Source organism: Helicoverpa armigera, chromosome 20 (assembly GCF_030705265.1).
Source record: "Helicoverpa armigera isolate CAAS_96S chromosome 20, ASM3070526v1, whole genome shotgun sequence".
NCBI classification, from domain to species: Eukaryota; Metazoa; Arthropoda; class Insecta; order Lepidoptera; family Noctuidae; genus Helicoverpa; species Helicoverpa armigera.
The window spans coordinates 7,972,938-7,995,733 of record NC_087139.1 but is presented as its reverse complement, the minus strand read 5'-3'; the positions used below and the strand labels follow the sequence as shown (position 1 = coordinate 7,995,733).

Sequence of the window (22,796 nt, the reverse complement as noted above, 5' to 3'; positions counted from 1 at the left end):
TAGGCCTAAAGCCAGATAAAACGTTTACTACTCTGTATCTTAAGTAAATAAGGCGAAATGAAAGTAACAAGTATTATTTCATAAACATTTTAATTTCATATAATTTACATTGTATTGTAGAAAATTTAACTTATTGCAAAAACAATTTGGAACATCACACACAATACTTATACAAATTCAGAACTGACACCATTAGTACACCTGTAAGTGGCTGTATACTTAGTTTAAATGAATAACATTATATAATTATATACTAAATCATAAGATATACGAGCCCAGTACACACTAGAACATACCCAAGCTACATGAGATTATTAAATGCCCGAATTTACCTATATCCACGATGTAATACTGACGGTGAAAATAATGACAAATATTCTATCATCAAGCAATCCATTTTCTTACTAAATTATTATCAAGCCTTCATAGGTAAAATAAGTTTAAGTATAATAATGAATACATAAAGATATTGGTTTTCGTGGCTATATTTCTTCCAATAGGTCAGTTCTGAAAGTTGTGTTGGCCCATATTGTTTTGTTAAGCTGTGGACGACACGGCGAGTTTTTTCAGATGTTCCATGAACACTTGTAACGACACGTCGTCTGTCAGCACGGGGGCGCCACCGTCCTGTGAATATTTACAAACAAATATATGAGCAACTGATCAAGGTATGGTAAGGCCACCACCAGCGTCTGTAGGCTTGAAAATATTCGATTTTGCAATCAAGCGGTATTCTTGTCAGGAAAAATCCCCCAAAAAGTTAAGCTTTGCTGAATGTAAAAGAGATAGCAATTGATTTTAAATGATCAAAAACTGTCTCCATTTTGACTAGAATGTAGGTTTGTTACGTTTAGTCCACACTTCAATATGTAACTTTTCCGTTCCCACTTTAAGTCCTAAAACCTTTTAACCTATCTTAATGTTGAAAATAAAGTGCCCTCAATACTTGGACTCCGTAGTCAATCTATACCTATTTAAAGCACCTATAAGATAACGATCACCTCCACACCAGCATAGAAAGCTAAGCTACCTACACATAATGATAAAATCTGTAGTCATTTTTATCCGACTTCCCAAAAAGGAGGTCTCAATTCGAACGTTTGTTTTCCTTACATAATCTAATTTAGTAGATATATCATATCTTTTTAATAAGTCTTATAAAGAACTCGAAGTGTGACCAACACTAAGTCTGCTTCCCTTGTGAGTTAAATAATCTCGTCACGCAAAAACACAAATACACTCAGCGGCACGGAATCTGGCCCAAGCACATTTGAGCCTTATAACCATTATTTAAATGAAAAATCTGATTTTTTATTTTAAAATTGTTTAATTTACTCATTTTCCAAAAGAAAATGACTAACAAACAACAGAATTGTGAGGATTTCCATTAAGTTTCATTCAGTTATAAAACAGAGTCCTTTACCTCAATAATCACCATAAACTTTTTAAAATCAACATTTTTAACAAAACAGAAAGTTTTCGAATTTTAATAATGGGTGTTTCTTCCTCTTGATCTGATGAGTGCCTGCACACGATCTGGCATGCTCTGGATGATGTTTTTTATCTCCACCTGAGAGATCTCCTCTCAGGCAGCTACCAGCGCGGTTTTCAGTTCACTAAGAGTCCGTGGTGGGTTACGACTTGCTTGGACCTGTCTTTTAAGCATGTTCCAGACATGTTCTACAGGATTCATGGCTGGGTTTCTTGCAGGCCAGTCCAATTTTTGAATACCGAGCTCGAACAAGTAATCGGTTACGCAAAGAGCTGCGTGAGGTCGAGCATTGTCCTGCATTATACGAAATTCTTCACTTCCTATGAATCCCTGACAGGGTAAAACATGATTTTGAAGGATCTCTTCAATATACCGCACTGTTGTCACACGACTTTCGACAACCAATAATTCAGTACGGGCTGCTGAACTTATGCCTCGCCAAACCAAGATGGACCCACCATGAAAACCGACTGTTTGCTTGGTAGTGGTGGGATGAAACCATTCTCCGCGCTTTCTCCATTCACATTCACGGCCGTCTGGAGCTCTTAAGACGACTTTGCATTCATCGGTCCATAAAATTTTACTCCATTAGTCATGCGTTTAATTTGCATGTTCTCTTGCAAACCTAAGTCTGGCTATGCGATAGTGCGAGAGAAGTTCCGGGCCTCGAGTTGGTCTTCGAGCACGCAGATCCCGTTCCTCCATCTTTCTTCTCATTGTGCGCTTACGGACGTTGACTTCTCTTGCTGTTTGCAAAGGCTGGCGTATCTCTAACGCAGTGAGAAACCGATATTTCATTATTGCACGTACGATAAATCGGTTGTCGTGCTCCGACGAACACCTTACACCCCCACTTTCTAGTCTTCTTGTGTAAAGGCCAGTCTAGTCATACGTTTTCTATGCATATCTTTAACTTGTACGCGGTGCACTTAAAGTTTCAACCATCTTCCGCTGCTTCCGCCCTTGACGTCTTAGCAACACTACTTGAGCAACTTGAGCTGCAGTAAGAGTAATTTTCAGATCAAATTGTGAAAAAAAGAGAAACAAAAAACGATCATAATAATAATTTTTTTTTGGAACGTGCTTAGTACTTCGATAATTTCTGTCTGAATTTAAACTTAACTTTCTGCTTTGTGTTCCAGCAACGGAATCTGTTTCTAGTGTTACAAAAGTTAAACAGACACACATTTTTCTGTATTTTAATTAACAATTACGAAAGGACTGACAATATGTCATATGAAATTAGAATTTACAACAGCTATCTGGGCTGATATCTACTTGTATTTGTTTGGGCCAAATTCCGTGCCGCTGAGTGTATATAGAAATAGATAAGCCTAATAATTATAACTTAAAGTAATTGTTTTTAGAACATCAAAAGTCGTTAGTTTTAGTAAGAGAAGCTGAGCGTTAATTTTTATTTTTATGCGAAAACAACAAAAACACAAAGGTATTGGCCGCGAAAAATTTGTAGTGAGGTAAGGGTCAACTCACAGGAAAGATACGAATTATCGCATGAGAAACTCGCACGACTCCGTTTATGGAATTCGCAAAAGTATTGTAAGTAAATACCTAAAGTTGAAATTCATATGACAGTGAAACTGCGCTCCTCTTCACTGCCCTTTGCCTCTCTTTTGGTGTGAGTTAACCCTAACATGGCGAAAATTATATTATAGGCCTAATATTATAGCTTTCTTTTATGGTAAGCATATCATTCCGAAAATTATATTATAGGCCTAATATTATAGTTTTGTTTTACGGTAGGCATATTTTATTTCAATTGCAACATAATAGAAAACATAAAAATTGGTATATTATTTATTTTATTTGCCCGTTTATATTATTTCACCATAAAATCTGCAAATAAAGCGCATGCGCAAATGGTGACGATCACTAGTTTAAATATTTTAAAACAGAATTCACTTCAAATGTTCAAAATGTGGGACAGTTAAAGTTAAAAGCGAAAGTGCTCATAACCATTTTAATATGGGCTACACGGTAATTAATGCGTCATTATATACCTCTACAATCCACAGATGCAGAGGAATTCGTAAGTAAATTCTTATTTTAAAATACTTCCAATGATCGTGCGCAGAGTTAGAAACTGCTCGAAGCGCAAAAAGGTTGTTAATCTAGATTGCAGAAATAGAAAGCCAACACCAATAAAAAAAAGATAAAAGTCACTACCGCTGATGGAATCGGCATCGCCTGGATATCGCCATAACAATGATGGAACAAAAAAAAAAACAAAATCAAATTCACACCATGCTCAATGGTCTTTTGTCACTCCATGCAAATTTTGAATGGCTACAAAATTTTACATAAGAAATCGAGGCTGAACGCCATGCATTTACAATACGGTACAACAACAAATTAATATTTTAATTGACTATATAGATTAATGTATGTGTCGTGTAGTTTAAGAAAGGTTTTGTTACTCACCCCTCCGTACGCGTACATGTTGTTGTGCGTCTGTGAAGGGTTGACCTTCGACAGAAGGAACCGCGCCTGAAATAGACAAAATACATTATTGCATACAACGTTAATACACAGTAGGCCGTCTTTGCCTCCTGCCCGGGTCATTACCTTCATGCCCAGTGGGTAAGGAGGGCCCGGATACCCACAAACATTTAATCAGAAGTGTATCATATAAACATGATGGATGTTTTTCCTGCTTACTATGAAAGTACATAGCAGCCGTACAATACGCAAAAAGACATAGTCGGTACAGTGTCGCCACCTGCAAAACAAGTTCGCACCGATAGCGAGCGGTCGCCTATTCTTTCTCCCCGCGCTGTGTTGGCAAAAACAATGAAAACGTTCAAGTATTCACAGCGATAACGATGTGGTGCCGATTTATTCTGACTGCAGTTGCAATATCATGTACGTTCACACGTGAAATAATCGTACACGGCCACGGTCAGGGCCCACAGCGTTTAGTCCAGATAAAAGGTTCCAATAACACATGTTCTCAATTAAACATTGTCTTAGATCCCCATTTAAAGTGTTCACTTGTAGTTACAGTTACATTCGGCTGTTTTGTGAAAACGTGCGCCATTAAATTGTGATAGTTTTCAGATGTAGTATGTATGTTACTGTTGAGTGGATTACAAAAGGAAGACTTGGATGCTGGCACGTTGCAGAAGCTCAGGCGGCACAATGTAAACATGGAAGATATGAACAATGAGTGAGTTTTGTTTTTTCTTTATAAGAATGTACTACAATGCATTTAGGTATTTAGCAGCTGGCGTGCATATAAAATAATGTAGTTGCGATTTATAGAAAGTTTATAAGCAAATTATTAATGGGCGTTTTGCATTCATTTCAGAAAGCTGAGACAAGAATGTTTATTAGAGTCCTATTCACTCAAAGGAAATAACGTTGAAAACAACACTACAAATGTACAAGCACAAACTACTGAGGCATTTACAATAACTTCTAAACGTAAGTTTACAATATACAATATAAAAATATTCTTTTGCTAACTACAAATCATTTAACAAAACAAAACTTCATTTAAGGTTCTGAAAAAGATGACAATTTTGATGAGCTTCCTAGAATGAGGGCGCGAATAGCAGATAAAACTGTTCTATATAACGATCATAACATGAATAAAACCAAACCTATTCTTGATCCACATAACAATGTGACTACAAAAATGTTACCAATAAGCATAGGACCTCCAATTATAGTATTTCATAACTTAGCAAACGCACAAAAAGATGATGAAAAAAAAGATTTGCAAAACCAACCAGATATAGAGAGCATAATGAACTTTTGGACTAAACTCACGCAACATACTAAAACACTAGTGACTAGACAACCGACGACAACGAAAGCTATGCCTACCATTAGAAGAGAAAGAAATGTTACAACCACGGTACACATTGTATCACCTCAAGGACAAGTTGACAGTAGAAACATGGCACTCATCAGCAGCTTGTTAGCGCATTATTACTTGGCAACTCGGCCTACAACCAACACAACTCCACAAACGACTACGGAAGAATACAAGAATTATATGCCCAAAAAGCACGCAGAAAAACCAAATCAATATGGAATAATCGATGAACAATCTCGATTAAATCCCACAAGAAATGATGATGAAAATAATCAAGTTACACAAGGTGATCTGCAAGCCAATAAAGATGTAGTAAGCTCTATATCAGAAGAAACAAAAAGCATACTATTCAAACATAATAAACCAGAAAGTAAAGAGATAAAAGATACGCCATACAACCTCATTCTAAATGAACCGAAGATTAGATTCTTGAGTACTTCCAACTACAGCGGTCCTATAAAGTTTCTGAACGGACTTCTCCAAAATCACAATGTGAACAAAAATGGAGAAACCGTCTCAGATACTGGAACCACCGCCAAAATTAAAAGGAGTAAACCAGAAACAAGTGAAACTTTTCATCACTACCACCTTGTTAAACATATGAATGGTGTTAACAATACAGCAAATGAAATGAAACATACACAAAGTCTGTACGTACACAATATGGATCGGTCTAAAAGAGGGTCAGCAGAGGTGAAATCGTGGCAACCATGGGAAGACAAACAGAAACCACGTAAAATTTTCACTGAAGAAGAAGACCCTAATCAAAACTTGCCTTCGAATATTAATCAATTCAACGCAGCACTACCCGAATTCGATAACGTGAAACGACTAAACATATTGAGAGCGCATAAGCCTCTTGATGGAACAGTCAATAAATCTGGAAAAACCAATAATTTTGATTCATTTAGTCATCGAGTTAAAATTAGACCTGATCATATGATGAAAAGAACAAAATTGAATAAAACTTTCAAGGGAGAAAATAATCGCTTCAAGACTTTGCTACCATCTATAAAAAATGCAAAGAAAAATCAATTTGCTAAAAGAATGAATAATCCAAATTTCAGCCCCGAGGAATTAAGTAAATCAGAACAAAATGATAATAATGTTTTTATACCGTTGGAAGATACAAAAGTCATTGTCGTGCAAAATCACTTACCAAAAACCAATTACATCCAATTTAACGAGGAAGCAAAGTCAATCAGAAATATAACACCTCATCGTATAGAACTATCCGATGGCAATCAAAATGAAAACATGACTCCTGCAGTGAAAGTCTCAGAAATAATTGATGAAGACACTGGGCAGGAAATAAGATCAATACCGGAAAGATACAAATTCCAACAACACAAGGAACGACGTACGCCAGAAAACGTCTTAACACCAACTAAAAGTTTCGGGTCAAAGGTATTGGAACCTGAGGCTATACCAGCTAATGTATTAAAAGAGATAGCTGAAAAGGTTAAGCAAATTGTTTTGAAGGATATAGAGACGAAAGTTACTACGCTAAGATCGGCTCCTGTGCCCAGAGAGGCTCCTATCGTAATGTCGACGACCCTAGCCCCTACTATGGTAACAACGACAACTGTAACTTCTACTACGCCTTCTACAACACTAGCTCCAACTACAGTTACTACGCCTAGCACAACTACGACAATAATAACAACATCAGGTAAGCTTCCTTATTTTGAATTATTTTTTCAAGTTTCTTAGTAATAATCTTAATATTTCAAAGCAATTATGAAACTTGCTAACATATCTTATATCACCTCCCGGCTACAAACATCGCAAGATGGAAATAGTTACGAACAAGAAGAATAATCGACATCGTTTTAATGTTTCCAGAAAAACCATCGACCCTTCAGAAAGAGATCACCGTAGCGAATCAAGACATAAAACAAGTCATAATGGACATATTCAAAGAGCTGAAAGCAATGAAGCCAGCTGATATGTTTACAAGTCAGGCGCCGCCAAACACTCCCGTCAGTGTAGCAACAACTGTAAGGAGCACGACCAAACTACCAGTCATATTACAAAAGAATCAACGGGACGCGTTCAACCCGTACACTATGAAAGGGCCTAACATCCAAACGATTAATGTTAACCCGTATTTAAATGGAGCGATGCCAGTACAAAATCCAGGTGCACCCTACCAGTTTCCCGTAAAACAAATAAATGACGCCCTCACCATACAGACCAATGATGACGAAATAGCACCTCTAGCTATACAGATGCCGCAACCACTGAAGGCCATTAACCAACACATTGTAGTAACAACTAAGCCCAACCCCAGAAAAGAACAACTAGAGAGGGAAAGTAAAAAACGCATCGACGAAGGTCTAGGTTTAGAAGACAGAAATCAAAGAGACAAAGTCCTAACGGAATTTTTGAAAAAGGAACGATTTGGAGTCATGCCTCTCAAGAGGCAAGACTTCCGTGACTTCTCCTATAAAAGTAGAATTATTAAGGATAAGGAAAAACAGTGGCATAACCGTGAGTACAATGAAAAGTTGCGCCATTTCGAAAATCACGCAATGAGTCCTAGGCACCGAGATGCCATACACTATCAGGGAGGTATCAGTAACTTGGAGAATTTAGATCGCCAAAGAGGTCTGAGTAACTCAGCAAGTTTGAGCTATACCGGGAGTATAAATCGACCAGGTTTAACCCACTACCATAAAATGCCTAGAATAAAACCGGGAACATTTAGTCATTCAGATTACGATCGCGAACCGCGGTATGACACACACGGTACAAAATTCCACAAAAAACTGGAGAAAATTGAGAACTGGCCGCGACACTCTTGGAAAGAATTTAACACATTGCCGACAGACACGAGTAATGATGAAATATCTAAGAGACAACAGATGCCTATGGTGAAACCACGCATCCCTATGGTGAAGCCACGAAACAGATACGACGACACGCACTTTAGAAACTTTCTGCAATCGCAACAAAAGGTGACCGATATGTTGGAAAAGATACTGGCTAACAAGATGAAGAGTAGGGACCCAAGTGTTGAGGTATCTTAGTGTCAAATGTTGTAGGAATAAATATTTAATTTGTCAGTTTTATTGCGTTTTGAGCAACCGACTTGATCTTCTTTTCACTTTCAGTCTTGGTAGTCTAGTAGGAACTTCACAACTTTTCAAGAGCTAAAGATCCATTTAACAATTTAAAATTGCGTTAATTTTGCTACGCGTTTCGCGTTTACTTTATGCCTCCACTGCTGGATATAGGCTGTTCCAAATGTACAGAATCCAAAGAATTGAATAAATTGTTTTTCTCTTGGCACTAAAATTGTTTTGTACAATCGATTAATACATATTAGCTCCATTTGCATTATATAACTTTCTCAGGAATAGCTTGAAAACCTAAAATATTTATTTATTTAAATCAGGCATCTAAGGCCCTTAGAAAATACACTACATAAATATATTGTTTCTATGCAGTTTCTTGCCGGTTCTTCTCCATAAAACCGACTCTTTGGAACCGTGCAACTACTTTGACGTTTCGAAAGAGCTTTTATAGGCTTATTTGTTTTTGTTTTTTTTACTTTGAAAGTCCTATGAGATCCTCCTTGCATCATCATCATCGTCGTCAGCAAGTGAACAGCCTGTGGTCCCTGTGGGGGTAGTTAGGTACCTGTGAGCCGCCGTGCTCGGTGTCGATGTATCGCGGCACGGGGAAGCGGCTCTGCAGTATCTCTTGCGCGTCGTCGACGGGAGCACGTAACAGCTGCGCAAAGCTCTCGTACTCCGCCATGTCTTGGTAGCGGAGGGCACGCCATTGGGCTATTGTCTGTTAAAAAAACGAATTCAGTTTTAAACAAAACACATAGGAAAAAGTATTAAGTTTTAAAACATATGAGTACAAAATTTTGCCTATTTTCTATTATTTTTAGAATTGTTTTGACCATGACCAAATGAAAACATTGCTGTTATATTGTAATTTTGTTATCTCTTAATTATGTCGCTAGAATTAATACGCATTTGTGCATCGCAGGTAAGTAATGCAATTAGCCCAATGCTTTTAAAGTCAAAATCCTAAGAATGTTGTCGATTCTTTGTCTAACAAAATGCAACTAAATAAAACCCATTTCACGAAAAAAGTTAGAAAAGAAGGAAAGTATAGAATATAGAGTATATATATATAGAGAATATATAGTTTAAGTATAGAAATAAAATATAGTATAAAATTATATATTTTTGTACGTATTTACTGAACTATCGCATAGACACTAACGCTGCGTCTGCGGGACGTTTTCGTGAAATGGACTTTACTCAGCCGTCCTTATGCTCTCGGAAGACCCAGGCATTCAAAAAAAAGTGCCTATCCGACCTCCTCAACCTACAATATGGCAATTATTTACTGTCCCCAAAAAATTATATAAAAAAATACAATATGAAACTGACCTCCCCATGATAAATAAGTATCTGGAAGAACGTATCCATGAGGAGTATGCGGTCCGGCTGTATGGAGGAGGTGTCGAGCAGCACGGGCTCCGGCGGGCCACCGAAACTGTACGAGTACAGGATCGGCTGGATCATGATCAGCGACTGCGTTAGGTCTTCGCGCATTAACATGTGTCTGTGGGGTAAATTGATAAAATTATTAGCAAAATATATAAGGCTACCAAATAAGTTTTGGCCAAAAAAAACAACCAACTATTAGACACGTATTTTTTACACACTAATAACTACGACAATAGGTCGTCACTTTTGAGTACAATTTACCAGCACCGTGAAATAAAAAGCCCTTACTTTTAAACTTTAACGAATTACATATTAAAAGTTATTGATTATAATTGATTAGTACATAATTTAAACTTGAAAAGTTGGTGTGTTAGTTTGCTTGAGCACTCAGATCTCAAGAACTACTGAACCGATTCAAAAAATTCTTCCAGCGTTAACCTATCATCGAGGCCATAGGTTGTTTTTATCTTGGTGTGGGAAGTAGTTCACACAGGATGCGGGTAAAACCACTAGCGGAAGCTAGTTGTAAAAAAAACACCCATATTTGAATAATATTGTAGATACAAAATAATTGACCTGTAGAATGTAGTCTCATCAGGCGAGTTGTTGAAGACCTGCAGGAACTGTGAGCGTCGCAGATGGTACATGAACTGCGGGTACAAGCTGAAGTTCTCCGACAGACGGAAGCTGTTCGGGTCGTCCTTGCCGTACTCGCCGAATTTCTGGCACTGAAAACATAGGCTTATGTTAGAATGTTCGAAGTAAATTATATCAACTTTAATGTTAGCGATATGACTAAAATATGGTGCCAAAAGTTTATAAAATAAGTTGAACGCAGTCTTCATCTAAACTCTCCTTATATACATATTACCTTATGTACTCCCTCTTGTGTACCTGAACGTACCTAATGAATCTAAATAAATGTTCAACCATATCGGATGGACGTACCCACAAACTTTTCTGAGTGCTGGATCTGCCCGAGACTAATTGCTGCAGGTCTAAAACTGTACCAGTTGGACACATGGTACATCTGAAGGCTTTTTTGACTTAAAAATCGTAAGTATTTTAAGCCTCCTGGTCGAACCCGGCCGAGATGTGGTGCAGGCTGCCTGCTGCAGACCCTGAGTATACCAGCAGGTGCACTCACCAGTCGTATGAGCATCCTGTCGAGCCAGCGCAGCACGTCGGGCCCGTCCTCCAGCTCCGCGCGGTACACCACCAGCCGCGCCATCACCACCGCCGCCGCCTCCTGGTCGAACCCGGCCGAGATGTGGTGCAGGCTTACTGCTGCGTCTCCCCAACTGGTTGGAGATGTAAATATTCAGTATATATTTGAAACAAGACAGATCATAAAGGGTATCGAAAAAAAAGTTGAATAAAATCACTTGAAAATCTCACCATTGCCACATGAATCTATACTAATACTAGCTTTTGTCCGCGACTTCGCTCCCGTCAACCGTTCATAAGAACCTTCTCCTGACAATAACAAACACAACAAAAAAAGAATTAGCCAAATTGGTCCAGGCGTTGTTGAGTTATGCGCTTACCAACACATTTTGCGATTCATTTTTATATTATAGATTATAAAGCTGAAGAGTTTGTTTGTTTGTTCGTTTGTTTGAACGCGCTAATCTCAGGAACTACTGGTCCAATTTGAACAATTCTTTCAGTGTTAGATAGCCCATTTATCGAGGAAGGCTATAGGCTTTTTATCCGTGAAACCGCTGGCAGAAGTTAGTTCTGTATAAAGTTTTGTATGTAAACAGCCGTCCATCCAATCTCCACCAATTTTCTTTCAGCTACATGAGCTACATCAGATAACATTGGCATAATACAAAATATTATTAGGAATTGCAAAAATATTGGTTTCTTATAACCTGCTTATCAACACAAAACCTCATAATACTTCGTCAGACATGAGCGTTATGATGCCGTGACCAGACCTATCAATAAAAGACATAATAAAAACATTGTGTACTGACTTGCGCGCAACAGTAGTGACTCGGACACGACGCTGTCCGCTGGAGTGTTGGTACTGCGTGATGAACTGCACGCAGCCGCGCCCGCCCTGTGGCACCGCCGCGTGCTGGTTCACTACCTGATGTGCAAAATATGTTGCTGTAGATAATGTCCCAAAGCTCTATGATAGTTAGGACATGACAAGGGAGGAAAAGAAGTTAAAGAGGCGATAGTCATTTTTGAGAAAAAAATGCAGTGATGACTGGTGTGAAAAACAATGAAACTATTTTTTAGTTATCTAAAAACGAATTATCTGTAACATATTAAAAAGCTGAAAAGTTTGTTTGAATGCGCGAAATCTCAGAAATTGGTCGAATTAAAAAAATATATATTTTAGTTTTTAGGTAGCCCATTTATCAAGGAAATACTTTATCATGGTGCCTGAAAGTTCCCACTTGTTACAGCTGAAACCTCTTCCAGAAGTTATATAGGTCTCACCAAAATTGCCATATAAACATACTATAGTTCGGCCGTTCAGAGAATGCGTTCCTGACACATCGCGATTGAACTGACGACGTAACTTTGTAATGGCGTTGCAGTACGATAAAAATATTTTTGCTGGTTGTTTACCGTTTTAACAATTGATGAGCATTAAAACAAAATTATTATATCAATAATCAATGAATGTTATAATTTTGTGCCAAACTGTGTGTCAAAAAACTTGGTAAACAATATTTTTCTAAATCTATACTGCGCTATTACAAGGTTATGTCAGCGCCTTATATTTTGTAGTGCTGTGCTAAAAATAACAGGCAAGTATCGTAATCTGTTCTTATACAGTTATAGATACTTATAATATAAAATAATACGTTTTGTTTTTCTTTTTAAGAATTTGAAAATAATGGACTATAAGATAACTTGAAATATAAAAAAAAAAACTATGACCAAACCGAACGCGCGAAAGAAAGTAGCATTTTTATATTTAGGTTGAAAATGGTAAACCCAAATGGTGTTATGGGCCGCCAAATCGATGAACTCTGGCTCTGGAGTATGGTCATCGCGTTCTAAGAATTCCACCGTATCATTGCCAATATAACGCGATCGAACTAATCTGGGCTCAAATAAAAGGTTACGCCGCCCGCCACAATACTTCCCCAAAATTCAGCACGAAAAAGATGATGGATGATATTAAAAGAAGCCTGCGGGGAAGTCACAAGAGATGACTGGGCAAAGGTTGAAATTTTGACCGAGATATCAGGATTGATTCTGTTATTGATAATAATATAATTATACATGTAAGCGAAGATGATGATGAAGACACCACCTGCTCAAGCGAATCGGAGTCTGATTAATATAACTATATTCAATGTACTTACTTTATTGCATAGAAATACAGATTGTAACTTTGTAACATATTACCTTTTTTTGGTTTCCACTTAAATAACTAAAATATAAATTTTAAATGATTCCGCCAATTTAAAACGAAAATAATCTTAAAATAATGCGGCCGTTCATTTTGGAGGAACGGTAACGAACTCCGTGTTATGTTGTGCCCATCACTAGTCGTGACTAACTGATAGGTGTCAGGAACGCATTCTCTGAACGGCCGAACTATAAACACAACAAGAAAGAAACTTTACCTCAAAGAATATCGCCATGGTAGTGCTGGGGCTGAAGGTGCACATCTTCCACTGGCACGTGTTGCCCATGCCCACCTCCTGGTCCGACACGCACGGACCCTTCACGTTCAGAGATACGCACGAACCGATGGCGCCCGATACTTGAGAAAAAAATAATTAAATTAATATATACTTCGGAAGCAAAGTGGCGAACTTAAGGAAGGCTGAAATTTGACCAAAAGTGGACGTCTTTCGGCTGAAATGATAACGACGACCACACTTTGAAATATTTGTTGTATTGTACACAGATCACAAACGTCAATAATTCTTTTTATTTTATTTTTTTGGGTTGATAGGCTGTCGCTCCTAATTAAACACTGGCAGTCCTCTGGATTCGGTCAGACTGAAAGCTGAATCCAATATAGTTGGGCTAAACTAAATGAGACAGAAATTAAGTTTGTCTCTTTTTTTTCTTAGCCTATGTTGTCCCATTGCTGGGCAAAGGCTTCCCCCCATAGCCATCCATCTTTTCCTATCGGTCGCTATTTGTGGCCAGTCCTTGTGGAAGCTGTCTTAATCTGCTCTCCACCGTTTGGTCTCACCTAGCTTAAATTCCTGGCAAAATATTCATACTAATTTAAGACAACTACAAAATGCTTGGGAAGGTAACTTCACTACTATGTACTCAAATGAAACTTACTTTTGAGTTCCCTGCTACATTTAACTTCCAGAGTTCCGTTGAACGCCATCTTGTAATCTTGTCTCTGGTCCTTGGCAAAGACTCTTTGGAATGTCTGCTTGAACAGCGAGGAATTGAACGAGTCTCCCATCACCATGTGGCCACTGAGAAAACAAGAAATATATGGAATCAGTTCAACTTTTTTTTTCATTATAGGATTCGTAAATGGAAGCAATTTCAATAAAATTTACTTTAAAATTATATTAACTGAATGTCATTCGATTTTAAAGTAGTTACATATTAATATGTAATATATGACGAGCATTATTGTAAAAGTAACATTATATAGAAACAGTGTATTGATTACGTCATCATATTAATTACGGTTGTAATTACATAGGCTTGCTTTACAAAGGTACTCAGTGGTTATAGTTGAAACTGCTTATTAAAAAGTAGATCACATCAGCGACAGATCTTCCCTAGTGAATGACGTCACTCCTAATAAGTAGAAATTAAAGTGACGTGTGTATTTACCCAGTTGAATTACAACACTGCTTCATCTCCATAAGTCCAGTTTGATCCAAGGCGCACGAGTAAATATCAATAGAGTGGCCATTCGTCGCCGCCCTCAGAGACAGCGCCTCGTAATGTTTGATAGCCTTCTTCATATACTTGGCGTTGTCCTTATGAATATCGTGGTGGGATCGGATGGGCTGCTTCAGCTCATCGTTGACAACCTGGCCGGGTCCTTGAGAGCAGGGTCCACCAAGGAACAGCATGATTCTTCCACCAGTGTTTGGATAAGTCACTTCCAAAAGACCGACAGCTAGACTGAGAGCCACACCGCTGCTACGAAGGGGTCTCTTTCCTACGCCTAGAGGCCAGGGGTCTCGTCCCAACTCTCCAAGAAGATCAGTCAATGCCATGTCGCAAGTCTTGACTGGTTGTAGGAAGCGGTGTGCCGGGGGCTGCGGGGCGGGAGCGCCGGCTCTTTGCTGAGGATTGGGAGCGTTGACGCGGCCGATAGCTAGCTGCTCTTGAATTTGTTTGGCCGACAAGTCTTTGGTGCCTTTGAAGACGTAGCATTTTGATATGCCTTCTGTACCTGGAATATCAGAAATAATCAGGTAAATAAAGGCCAGAAATAAAAAAAATACTGAAAGTAATGCTAGCTAGTTTGCTTTTCAAATAGGGAATTCTGCAAAGTAAGTTAAGGTGCAATTGATTTCAGTTCAGTTGTTTTAGATTATCCTACTGCGTAAGAGATGTTACATGGTTGCTTAATAGTGTTTTCATGTAACTAACATACAGAAAAGATAAAACATGTCCACATCACAATATTGATAAACTCATAAAACATAAAGTTTGTAATTCAAAGTGATGATAAATTCATTGATAATTTGTTGTGAAAGTGAATACACTGTGTAAAATGTCGACTTTAGTAGTTTTAGACCTCTATTTACCCTAAGATCTTATAGATAGTCAGATACAACTTTTATTCAGCATGATTCACAACATGCATGTAACATACTAGATTCTAAGATAAATAAGGAAGGTCACCAATTTTTTATAATTCAAAATTGAAGCTGATTGCATAATGAGCATACCATGAATGACAAAGAATACTAAAACATATAAATAATATAGTGAGTTGATGGCAAATTGTGAGCACTTGAATCTTGATTAACCTATTATCCAATAATTGAATTCACAAAAAACTTGATACATTCCTCAATTACACTATATTGTACATAGCATTGTATAGCTAGATTAGTACACTTTTGGAGAGCCGGAAGTTAATAGTGACAACTGGCCATAGACTACAATCCCCATAATAAATACTCCTTGTTTCTCACTTACCTAGCTCATGTATTTGCACCATACGTCCAAAAGTAATGAGTCCAACCAACGCATTCTGGGGCATAAGACTCAGTGATGTCTGAAGTGAATCCTTCAGAGCTCCTAATTCCTCCTCATCCAAGCAGGTGTCTACCACCAGTAAGAAGATTGGTGGCATGGTCTGCGCTCGGGTGATTGTGTACTCGATGGTGGAGAAGTTGGGGATCAGCTCTGCGGGCTGATGCTGTTCCGATATTGCGGAATATTGAGGCGGAAACTGGAAATAATTGAGATGGGATGATATGAATGAGTGTGTTAACGAAATTATAAATAGTGGTGGACTTTGATACTAATATTCATAGATTTCAGATTAATTTGAAAAATATTTGAACTACAATGTTTCTTACCAAATTATTTATGAAAATAATAGCAAACATTCTTGAATTTAATTAATATTACATCATCCATAAGAATGACCATAACAAATGCAAGTAATTATCTTGCAGAACATATCTTAGTTAAATGCTGAAGATGGTGAAGGTTACTTATAATTGCTAACACAGAAAGAATTCGTTTTATTTATCAACTTATTATAAGAAGTAAACTCAAATGTTTCTTTTACCATAAGGACAATTTCTATTAAGAAAATACATAAACATGAGTCATTCTTATAAGATACTGGCGTTATGGATACATAAATATACAAAATATGTATTTTTAATGTTAATTAATGAACTGGAATGATTAAACTGAAGTAATTGAATGTTAAATTCAATATGTAGTTAAAATAAGTGAGTAGTTACAGGTTACTTACTGGGTTCCTCTGGAAGCAGAAGTTGCAGACCCATAATTTGGCCCTGTAGTCCACCTGGCACATCGGGTTCAAGATAGCCCTGCATGTATTCCGGGTACACAGCACCGGTTCATACTGAATCGGCGGCAAGTCTGGTCGTTCCTTCAGCGGCTGGTACAAACAAGCGAGCGGCACCACCAGCCTTGTAGCCTCGATTCTACTCGAAGGCCACACGTTCCATGTAAACCGTATCCCGTCCCTATCTTCATTTTGCTGAATAAACTCCTCATACGTGGCCATTTCGCCGATCTACATAAGAAACATCGATATTTTAACACACTTAACAGACAGCAAATTAGAACCACATAAACAGCTGTTAATTCTATGTTTTACATACCAAGTGTGCCTACAGCAACTCGAGTCTAGCCACATATGCAATATGCTACGGTTTCACTACGTATTCATTCAGGAATTGGTTGTTATTGAAGTTTTACAATAATTTTCACCAGACAAGACACGGGAGAGGCTGGCTGATTTGGCAATTGTCAAAATCATAGACAAATCAGCTGTCACCACGGCCACGTCATTTTGAAAGACGCAACCTGGAAATATTAACGCTATATTTTATTATTTCAGTTCATTTAGATTCCAATTTATTCACATTATGCTAAAAACTACTCCTAAAAAAATATTTCATTGGTGTGTTAATGTTCTGTTGTCTATAAAGTTTATGGATTTGTTTATGGTAATTCCATAAACTAAAGAAGGTTTATCATAGACAAGTTTAGCGTCTTTGTCTATGGCAAAAATTGACGCGTTCCTTTACACACATGAAGGAATAAAAAATACGAAAAAAATAAATTAAAACTTGTTTAAACTAAATATTTATCAAACCAAACGTTAAAAATGCAGTAAAACAGTGAATAAAGGTGTAACAAATATGAAAGTTTAAATTATATCTGAAAATTATGTTATTTTTGTGTGGAACAAACGGTTCGTTAGTGGACATTCTGAGTAGTAATGAAACGTTCTTGAATGAAATATTTTTTTATTTTTAGGACATAGTAAATTATATTTCAATTATGGACATTATTTGTAAAATAATTCTTATTTAATGTTATAAGAACAAACTTTCAAATATAATTAGTGGATACAAAATTAATGACATGTCATTGCTTTGTTTGAAGAGCAGGAAGTTTACGCCAAAAAGTGCGACTGCGCACTGGCCAAATTAGTAGTGTGAAAGAAAATGGCGATCAGCGAAAGGCGTCCGGAGTTAACGTGATGAAAAACATTGTTAAAAGCTCAATTACATAGTGTTATAGTTATTAATTGTGTCAGATGTAGATTAATTAAGTGTTAATGAATAGTGATTGTGTATAAAAATGGCTGCGAATATGTACAGAGTCGGCGGTAAGTGGCAATAATTGGTTATTTTTGTTGTAGCTTCGCCGGTTCACCGCCAGCCGACTAGCGGTGCTTTGCTTTGATTGTCGTACCTTCATTAATTGCTCACATTAATTAGTTCAGTTTGTTTCATTTCTCTATATGCTTGATTTTAAGCCGATCTCAAGTTTTCGTGTAAAACATCGCGGCAAAGCCTTGTTTGCGGAAAAGTTATATTTATTTTACCAAAATTCGTCAAATAGGACATTAGCATTTGCATCTAGGTATCATTGTATCGGCTTGCGTATCTGCGGGCGGGTGGTTAGACTCGAAGCGCCTGCAATTATCTAATAGCATTTATGATTTTTAGGGATTGTTTGACCAAGTTTTGTTGGTTTCAGCACGAGATTTTAGGTTATATTCGATGTTGTCAAAACATTTTGGTTGGAGTATTCTGTATGTGTGGGCCTGGGGTTGGCTTGGGGGCTTCCGTGGTGTTGGAGATGTATGAGATGAATGGTTGTACGGGCCATAGGCGTTAGTTTTGTCATGTTTGGTATGTTAGTGCCGGCGCTTCGGCGTCGGTGGTGTTACCGCGGGAGCCGGGCGCGGGCGCCTCGTGCCGCGCTCCGCGAACCTCGCGTCGAATGTTAATTAGGTCTTCCTTTTATGCTCACTTCCTATCATATAATCTAGTATCACCCAAAACGTTGTTGGCTCTTTGTTTTAAACTTCGAAATATTTTTTATTATTATTTTATTTGAACAGTGTATCACTGTAGTGTGTTGGCCTTGGGCATCCCTATGACCTTTTATGCCTCACAATAACCTTTTTATAAAAAGTTTTGAAATAAATAATAATAGAAGAATACCTGAAAAATATTTTATTGTTCACTTATTTTACATCTGTATTTATGATTTTTATGTTGACCTTAAAATGCCTGCATTCATAAAACACTTATGCCTGACAAAGAATGACTTGACCCACATTCACTACCTTGGATTTTTTCTTTGACACTGAACTTTATTAATAACCTATGGCCCTAAAAGTACATGGTAAATATAGCTATAGGTACCAATATGTTATGTATGAAAGTATGTATAATCACAATACAATTTTATCTACCTGGACAATATCAACATAAGCAATTCTCTTTTATAGCAAGGTTACATAAAGCAATCTATTTTAGTCTCATATCAATCTGCTGAGTATGTTCTGAAATCATGTATACAAAAAGTGATAGCTGATGATATCGGAAAACTTTTGTTGAACAACAGTTTAAATAAGTATTCAATTAATTTAACAACTAACTAAATACTTATGACATGCAAAGTTAAAGAATGATTACGTAGTATAAAAGTAATGAATGGACACAAAATTCATAATTGAAGGTACCTATATCAATATGAAATCTTTATCGCAACACTAACATGTTCCATAACGTAAACAAATAGGTAAGAAATCTTAACAAAGTTAATTTTTTAACATTCCAATTAGCGAGATGAAGTTTAATAAAAGTACAAAATATATTAATAGATCCATAGGTGTGTAATAAGGATATTATTTGTAGGTATATTACATATCACACAATCCATTTACACATAGTTTCAGAGCTATGACAAACATAAAACTCCTCATTTTGTTTATTGTAACCTTCAGTCATGTGAAAGTATGAGTTCATTGACCTATTACTTAAGCATAGGCTGTAACCCTACCACCTTGTCTGACTTTTAAGATCTAGCTTACACATTGAGTTCTAATAAATAGAATTGAGCAAATATTTTTTCCTATTAACACATTACAGATGTGGTGTAGCCATGTAATTTATTGTTCTTATGACTATTTTCCTCTTTGTATCTCGCACTAATAATAATAGTCAAAGCCATAATCATATGACGTAATTTTGCAGCCATCATGTACCTATATTCAACTGCACAGTTACAAAATTATTAATTAGTTCCTCATTAAAAGGATTAGCGTGAATATCGTTTTCAACATTGATGTTGAGGGTTTGGTAATTAAACGGGCACATTTTAAAGGCGAATACCAATATATTAACTTCATATTCACAGGAAAATGAGGAATTAGATAATGTGGCTGTGTCATATTGCCTTGAAAAATATGCTAGACGCCGACCATTGTCGTAGTGTCCACGCGTCGACAAGTAGGATACCTATTTCTTGAAAACTCAATAAACTTTAAACCATGAACTATGTTTCATATACCTAGTTCATGAACTAACGAAGTGTTCCTTTACTACAAAACTTTAGGGGACATTCATATAACATATTCTACACGTAATAATTTCCTAATAAACGCACATGCGAGTTTATCTGAATCGTGCTTATTAAAAATTACTAAGCGAATTATTTTCATATTTTACTTCAAAATTAATTCACACGTAAGCAAGCTCACCCACCAAACAACGACTTCTCGCTCTTTATCCCTAATCCTGATGATAAACAATATCTTGGCAGAATGAATGTGTCACTGGACTCATGTTTCGTAAACTCCAGTTTAATCGTCAGTTTGTTCAGCCTATGTTACGCAACTATCTTTACTGTTATTGCTAGCTGGCACCGTCCAGATTTTCTAATTGTGTTTGCTTCCTATAAAACCCCACTATTTTGCATAGGAACAGCCATTGTTTGAAAGGCAAACTGTCACTTGAAATTCGCCTCTAGCTTATCACATAGCCTTATCTGAAGTATACAGAGTGCGACGTTTTATTATCTAATGAGTATTCCATCAAATCGCTTCTATGAATTTATGAACTCATTTTAATAATTCTGACTAACGGTCGTTAATATTTTTTACATCTCCTGTTCGGTCTCGTCAATCACTACTCTCGATTTTTTAAAGGTGTGATTTCTTTAAAGTACACCATGTCTAATTATTGTCTCTGTTTTTGTCTACTGTTAGGTACAAAAGAGATTTGGTGGGTCACCCAGCTTCCGAAAACCGCATTTTGTCGTCCATATTCGCCAATATTGCCCAGCGTAACATGGTAACAACAATTGCCTACAAAGAGCAAGCAAAATCACAAACGTGCATTTCCTCTTCATTGCCTATATTGAATGTGTAGTTCGTATTACATTGCCAATTGTCAAGCTTATTGCCTATTGCGGCTAAGAATTCCCCTCCACGTTTCATACCTTCCAATTAATAATAACTGAAAGTAGATACTTTAATATTAATACTTCGTTTAACATCTTTGGTCGACGTTAAATCGTTAAAATCTACAAAAAAGATTGACGAAAATTACGTCGCTATCTTACGCTTCATGAATTAATAATTTAGACCGTCCCAATTAATGTTATTTCTTATACGCAAAGTATCAATTTCACCGCTGTAACCTAAACGATTGTTTATATTGTATTATAGATAATTTACTACTGATACCTAAGGTACTTATCACTCACTTCAGACGATACTCATAACAGTCTGTTGTCGCCTGCAAGATCGCGAGCTGATTTTCTGAATATATTTTATTTGAGCTAGTTATGGAGCTCTAAACTAGTTAAACGAGCCCGTAATAATAACTTACGGTTGCGATTTACAATGACTCTTTCTTAAACCAGTAAGCAGAATCCTTACTCGTATTATAAATGCGAAAGTAATTCTATCGGTCTGTCCAGCTCCGTCTTCACACCAAAACTACTGCTTCGAATTCAATGAAATTTCGTACACAGATAGTCTAGAGCTTGAGAAAAAAAATAGACTTCTTTTTGTCCGGTTACAGGAAGCAGTTCCCTCGGGACGCGGTTTGAACCGCGAGACACATCTAGAGTATATTTATTTAACTTCTACAGGAAAACCGTTTGTTGACTACGGCCGGTTTAAAATTAATGTTTGAAATATGGAGTAACCACGTGTTGGGTTCCGTAAAAGCGTTCATTGAGTGAACAAATCGACACCCGACGCTTTGTTGCGTATACAAATGACCACGAAATCACGGACAGACGAACACACCGCGGTTCACCGTTGCCAGACAGTATTGTAGTGCACTGCCACTAGGATGTATTATTTTATTTAAATGAATACAATTCTCCTGCCTAATATTATAATTAAAATGTTTCAAAAATAAAGAACACGTGATGAGGACCTTGAAATTCATTTCCTAGACCGCATTTGATAACCGCTAGCAAGGTTCTTTGAGAACTTCTTTTATAAAAAAAACTGATCTGACAAGAAAAGTAACGAAACTTGTAGAAAAAGGTGGCGCAACATTTTACATCTTGCAGCTTGCCAAAAGTATGTAACTGAGGTTCCATTCTAAGTATTCATTCAGGGATATTTTCATTTACGACACCTAATACTTACAAGTCTCTAATGACAACTTCCTTTATTTAAAAGCTGTAGGCACTACGAGGAATTTCTGGATCTGCTCTAGCTAGGAGAGCACGTCAATGTAAATTGATAAAATATTGATAGATAAAATATAGCGAGATTGTTAGTTTCTCTAACAATCTCGCTGTTTAATTTTTATTACTACCTATGACTATGATTTTTTTTATCAATATAGACAATCGCAGCATCTTCATTATGTCGAAAAATTAACTTTGCCTTCAATGCTTTTTATTGTTCCTATTGTTTGTCCAATTGTTTGGGCGAAAGAATTTGGACGAAATCTTAAAACATCTGAATTGTTCAGTGAATCAATTAAATCATGTTTTTTGTCTGAAATCCTATTATATTATGTAGGTATTGTGCACT

At 37.0% G+C, this 22,796-nt stretch overlaps 3 protein-coding genes across 7 annotated transcripts in view; 2 read left to right on the top strand and 1 right to left on the bottom strand.

Annotated features, from left to right (window-relative positions):
* Nucleotides 1-71: 71 nt before the first annotated feature.
* Nucleotides 72-17,274, bottom strand: Sec23 (Secretory 23). 2 transcript variants are annotated; one of them, XM_021334925.3, is made up of 14 exons: nt 17,092-17,274; nt 16,716-17,003; nt 15,923-16,178; nt 14,597-15,167; nt 14,084-14,226; nt 13,405-13,544; nt 11,788-11,903; nt 10,953-11,106; nt 10,382-10,533; nt 9,746-9,920; nt 8,976-9,131; nt 3,932-3,997; nt 3,677-3,697; nt 72-627 (listed from the first exon to the last, which is right to left on the bottom strand). In XM_021334925.3, the coding sequence occupies exons 2-14, from the start codon at nt 16,992-16,994 to the stop codon at nt 538-540; spliced, it is 2,319 nt and encodes a 772-aa protein (XP_021190600.1). In that variant the 5' UTR covers nt 16,995-17,003; nt 17,092-17,274; the 3' UTR covers nt 72-537. The 2 variants fall into 2 exon arrangements, with proteins under 2 accessions (XP_021190600.1, XP_021190601.1); XM_021334926.3 differs by lacking the exon at nt 3,677-3,697.
* Nucleotides 3,411-8,617, top strand: LOC110376449 (uncharacterized). 2 transcript variants are annotated; one of them, XM_021334922.3, is made up of 5 exons: nt 3,411-3,539; nt 4,568-4,676; nt 4,818-4,933; nt 5,011-7,002; nt 7,176-8,617. In XM_021334922.3, exons 1-5 carry the CDS (start codon nt 3,476-3,478, stop codon nt 8,360-8,362), a joined length of 3,468 nt encoding a protein of 1,155 aa, XP_021190597.3. In that variant the 5' UTR covers nt 3,411-3,475; the 3' UTR covers nt 8,363-8,617. The 2 variants fall into 2 exon arrangements, with proteins under 2 accessions (XP_021190597.3, XP_021190599.3); XM_021334924.3 differs by lacking the exon at nt 3,411-3,539 and adding an exon at nt 4,005-4,372.
* A 223-nt stretch (nt 17,275-17,497) lies between the features above and the next one.
* Nucleotides 17,498-22,796, top strand: part of LOC110376432 (metastasis-associated protein MTA3) — a 42,157-nt gene continuing 36,858 nt past the window's right edge. For all 3 annotated transcript variants that reach the window (XM_064039851.1, XM_064039850.1, XM_064039852.1), the window contains exon 1: nt 17,498-18,107. In XM_064039851.1, coding sequence (XP_063895921.1) covers nt 18,080-18,107 — 28 coding nt within the window. In that variant the 5' untranslated portion in view covers nt 17,498-18,079. The remainder of the gene's footprint in view (nt 18,108-22,796) is intronic.

What these genes read in the sequence shown, in the direction of transcription:
- LOC110376449 (XM_021334922.3), top strand. Translation starts at nt 3,476, where the DNA reads ATGGGCTACACGGTAATTAATGCGTCATTATATACCTCTACAATCCAC. An exon ending in ATGGAAGATATGAACAATGA is followed by an intron (nt 4,677 to 4,817) that starts GTGAGTTTTGTT and finishes CATTCATTTCAG; the next exon opens with AAAGCTGAGACAAGAATGTT. An exon ending in GACAATAATAACAACATCAG is followed by an intron (nt 7,003 to 7,175) that starts GTAAGCTTCCTT and finishes TAATGTTTCCAG; the next exon opens with AAAAACCATCGACCCTTCAG.
- Sec23 (XM_021334925.3), bottom strand. Translation starts at nt 16,994, where the DNA reads ATGGCCACGTATGAGGAGTTTATTCAGCAAAATGAAGATAGGGACGGG. An exon ending in GTCACTACTGTTGCGCGCAA is followed by an intron (nt 11,107 to 11,787) that starts GTCAGTACACAA and finishes ATCTCCAACCAG; the next exon opens with TTGGGGAGACGCAGCAGTAA. An exon ending in TACTTATTTATCATGGGGAG is followed by an intron (nt 9,132 to 9,745) that starts GTCAGTTTCATA and finishes TTTTTTTAACAG; the next exon opens with ACAATAGCCCAATGGCGTGC.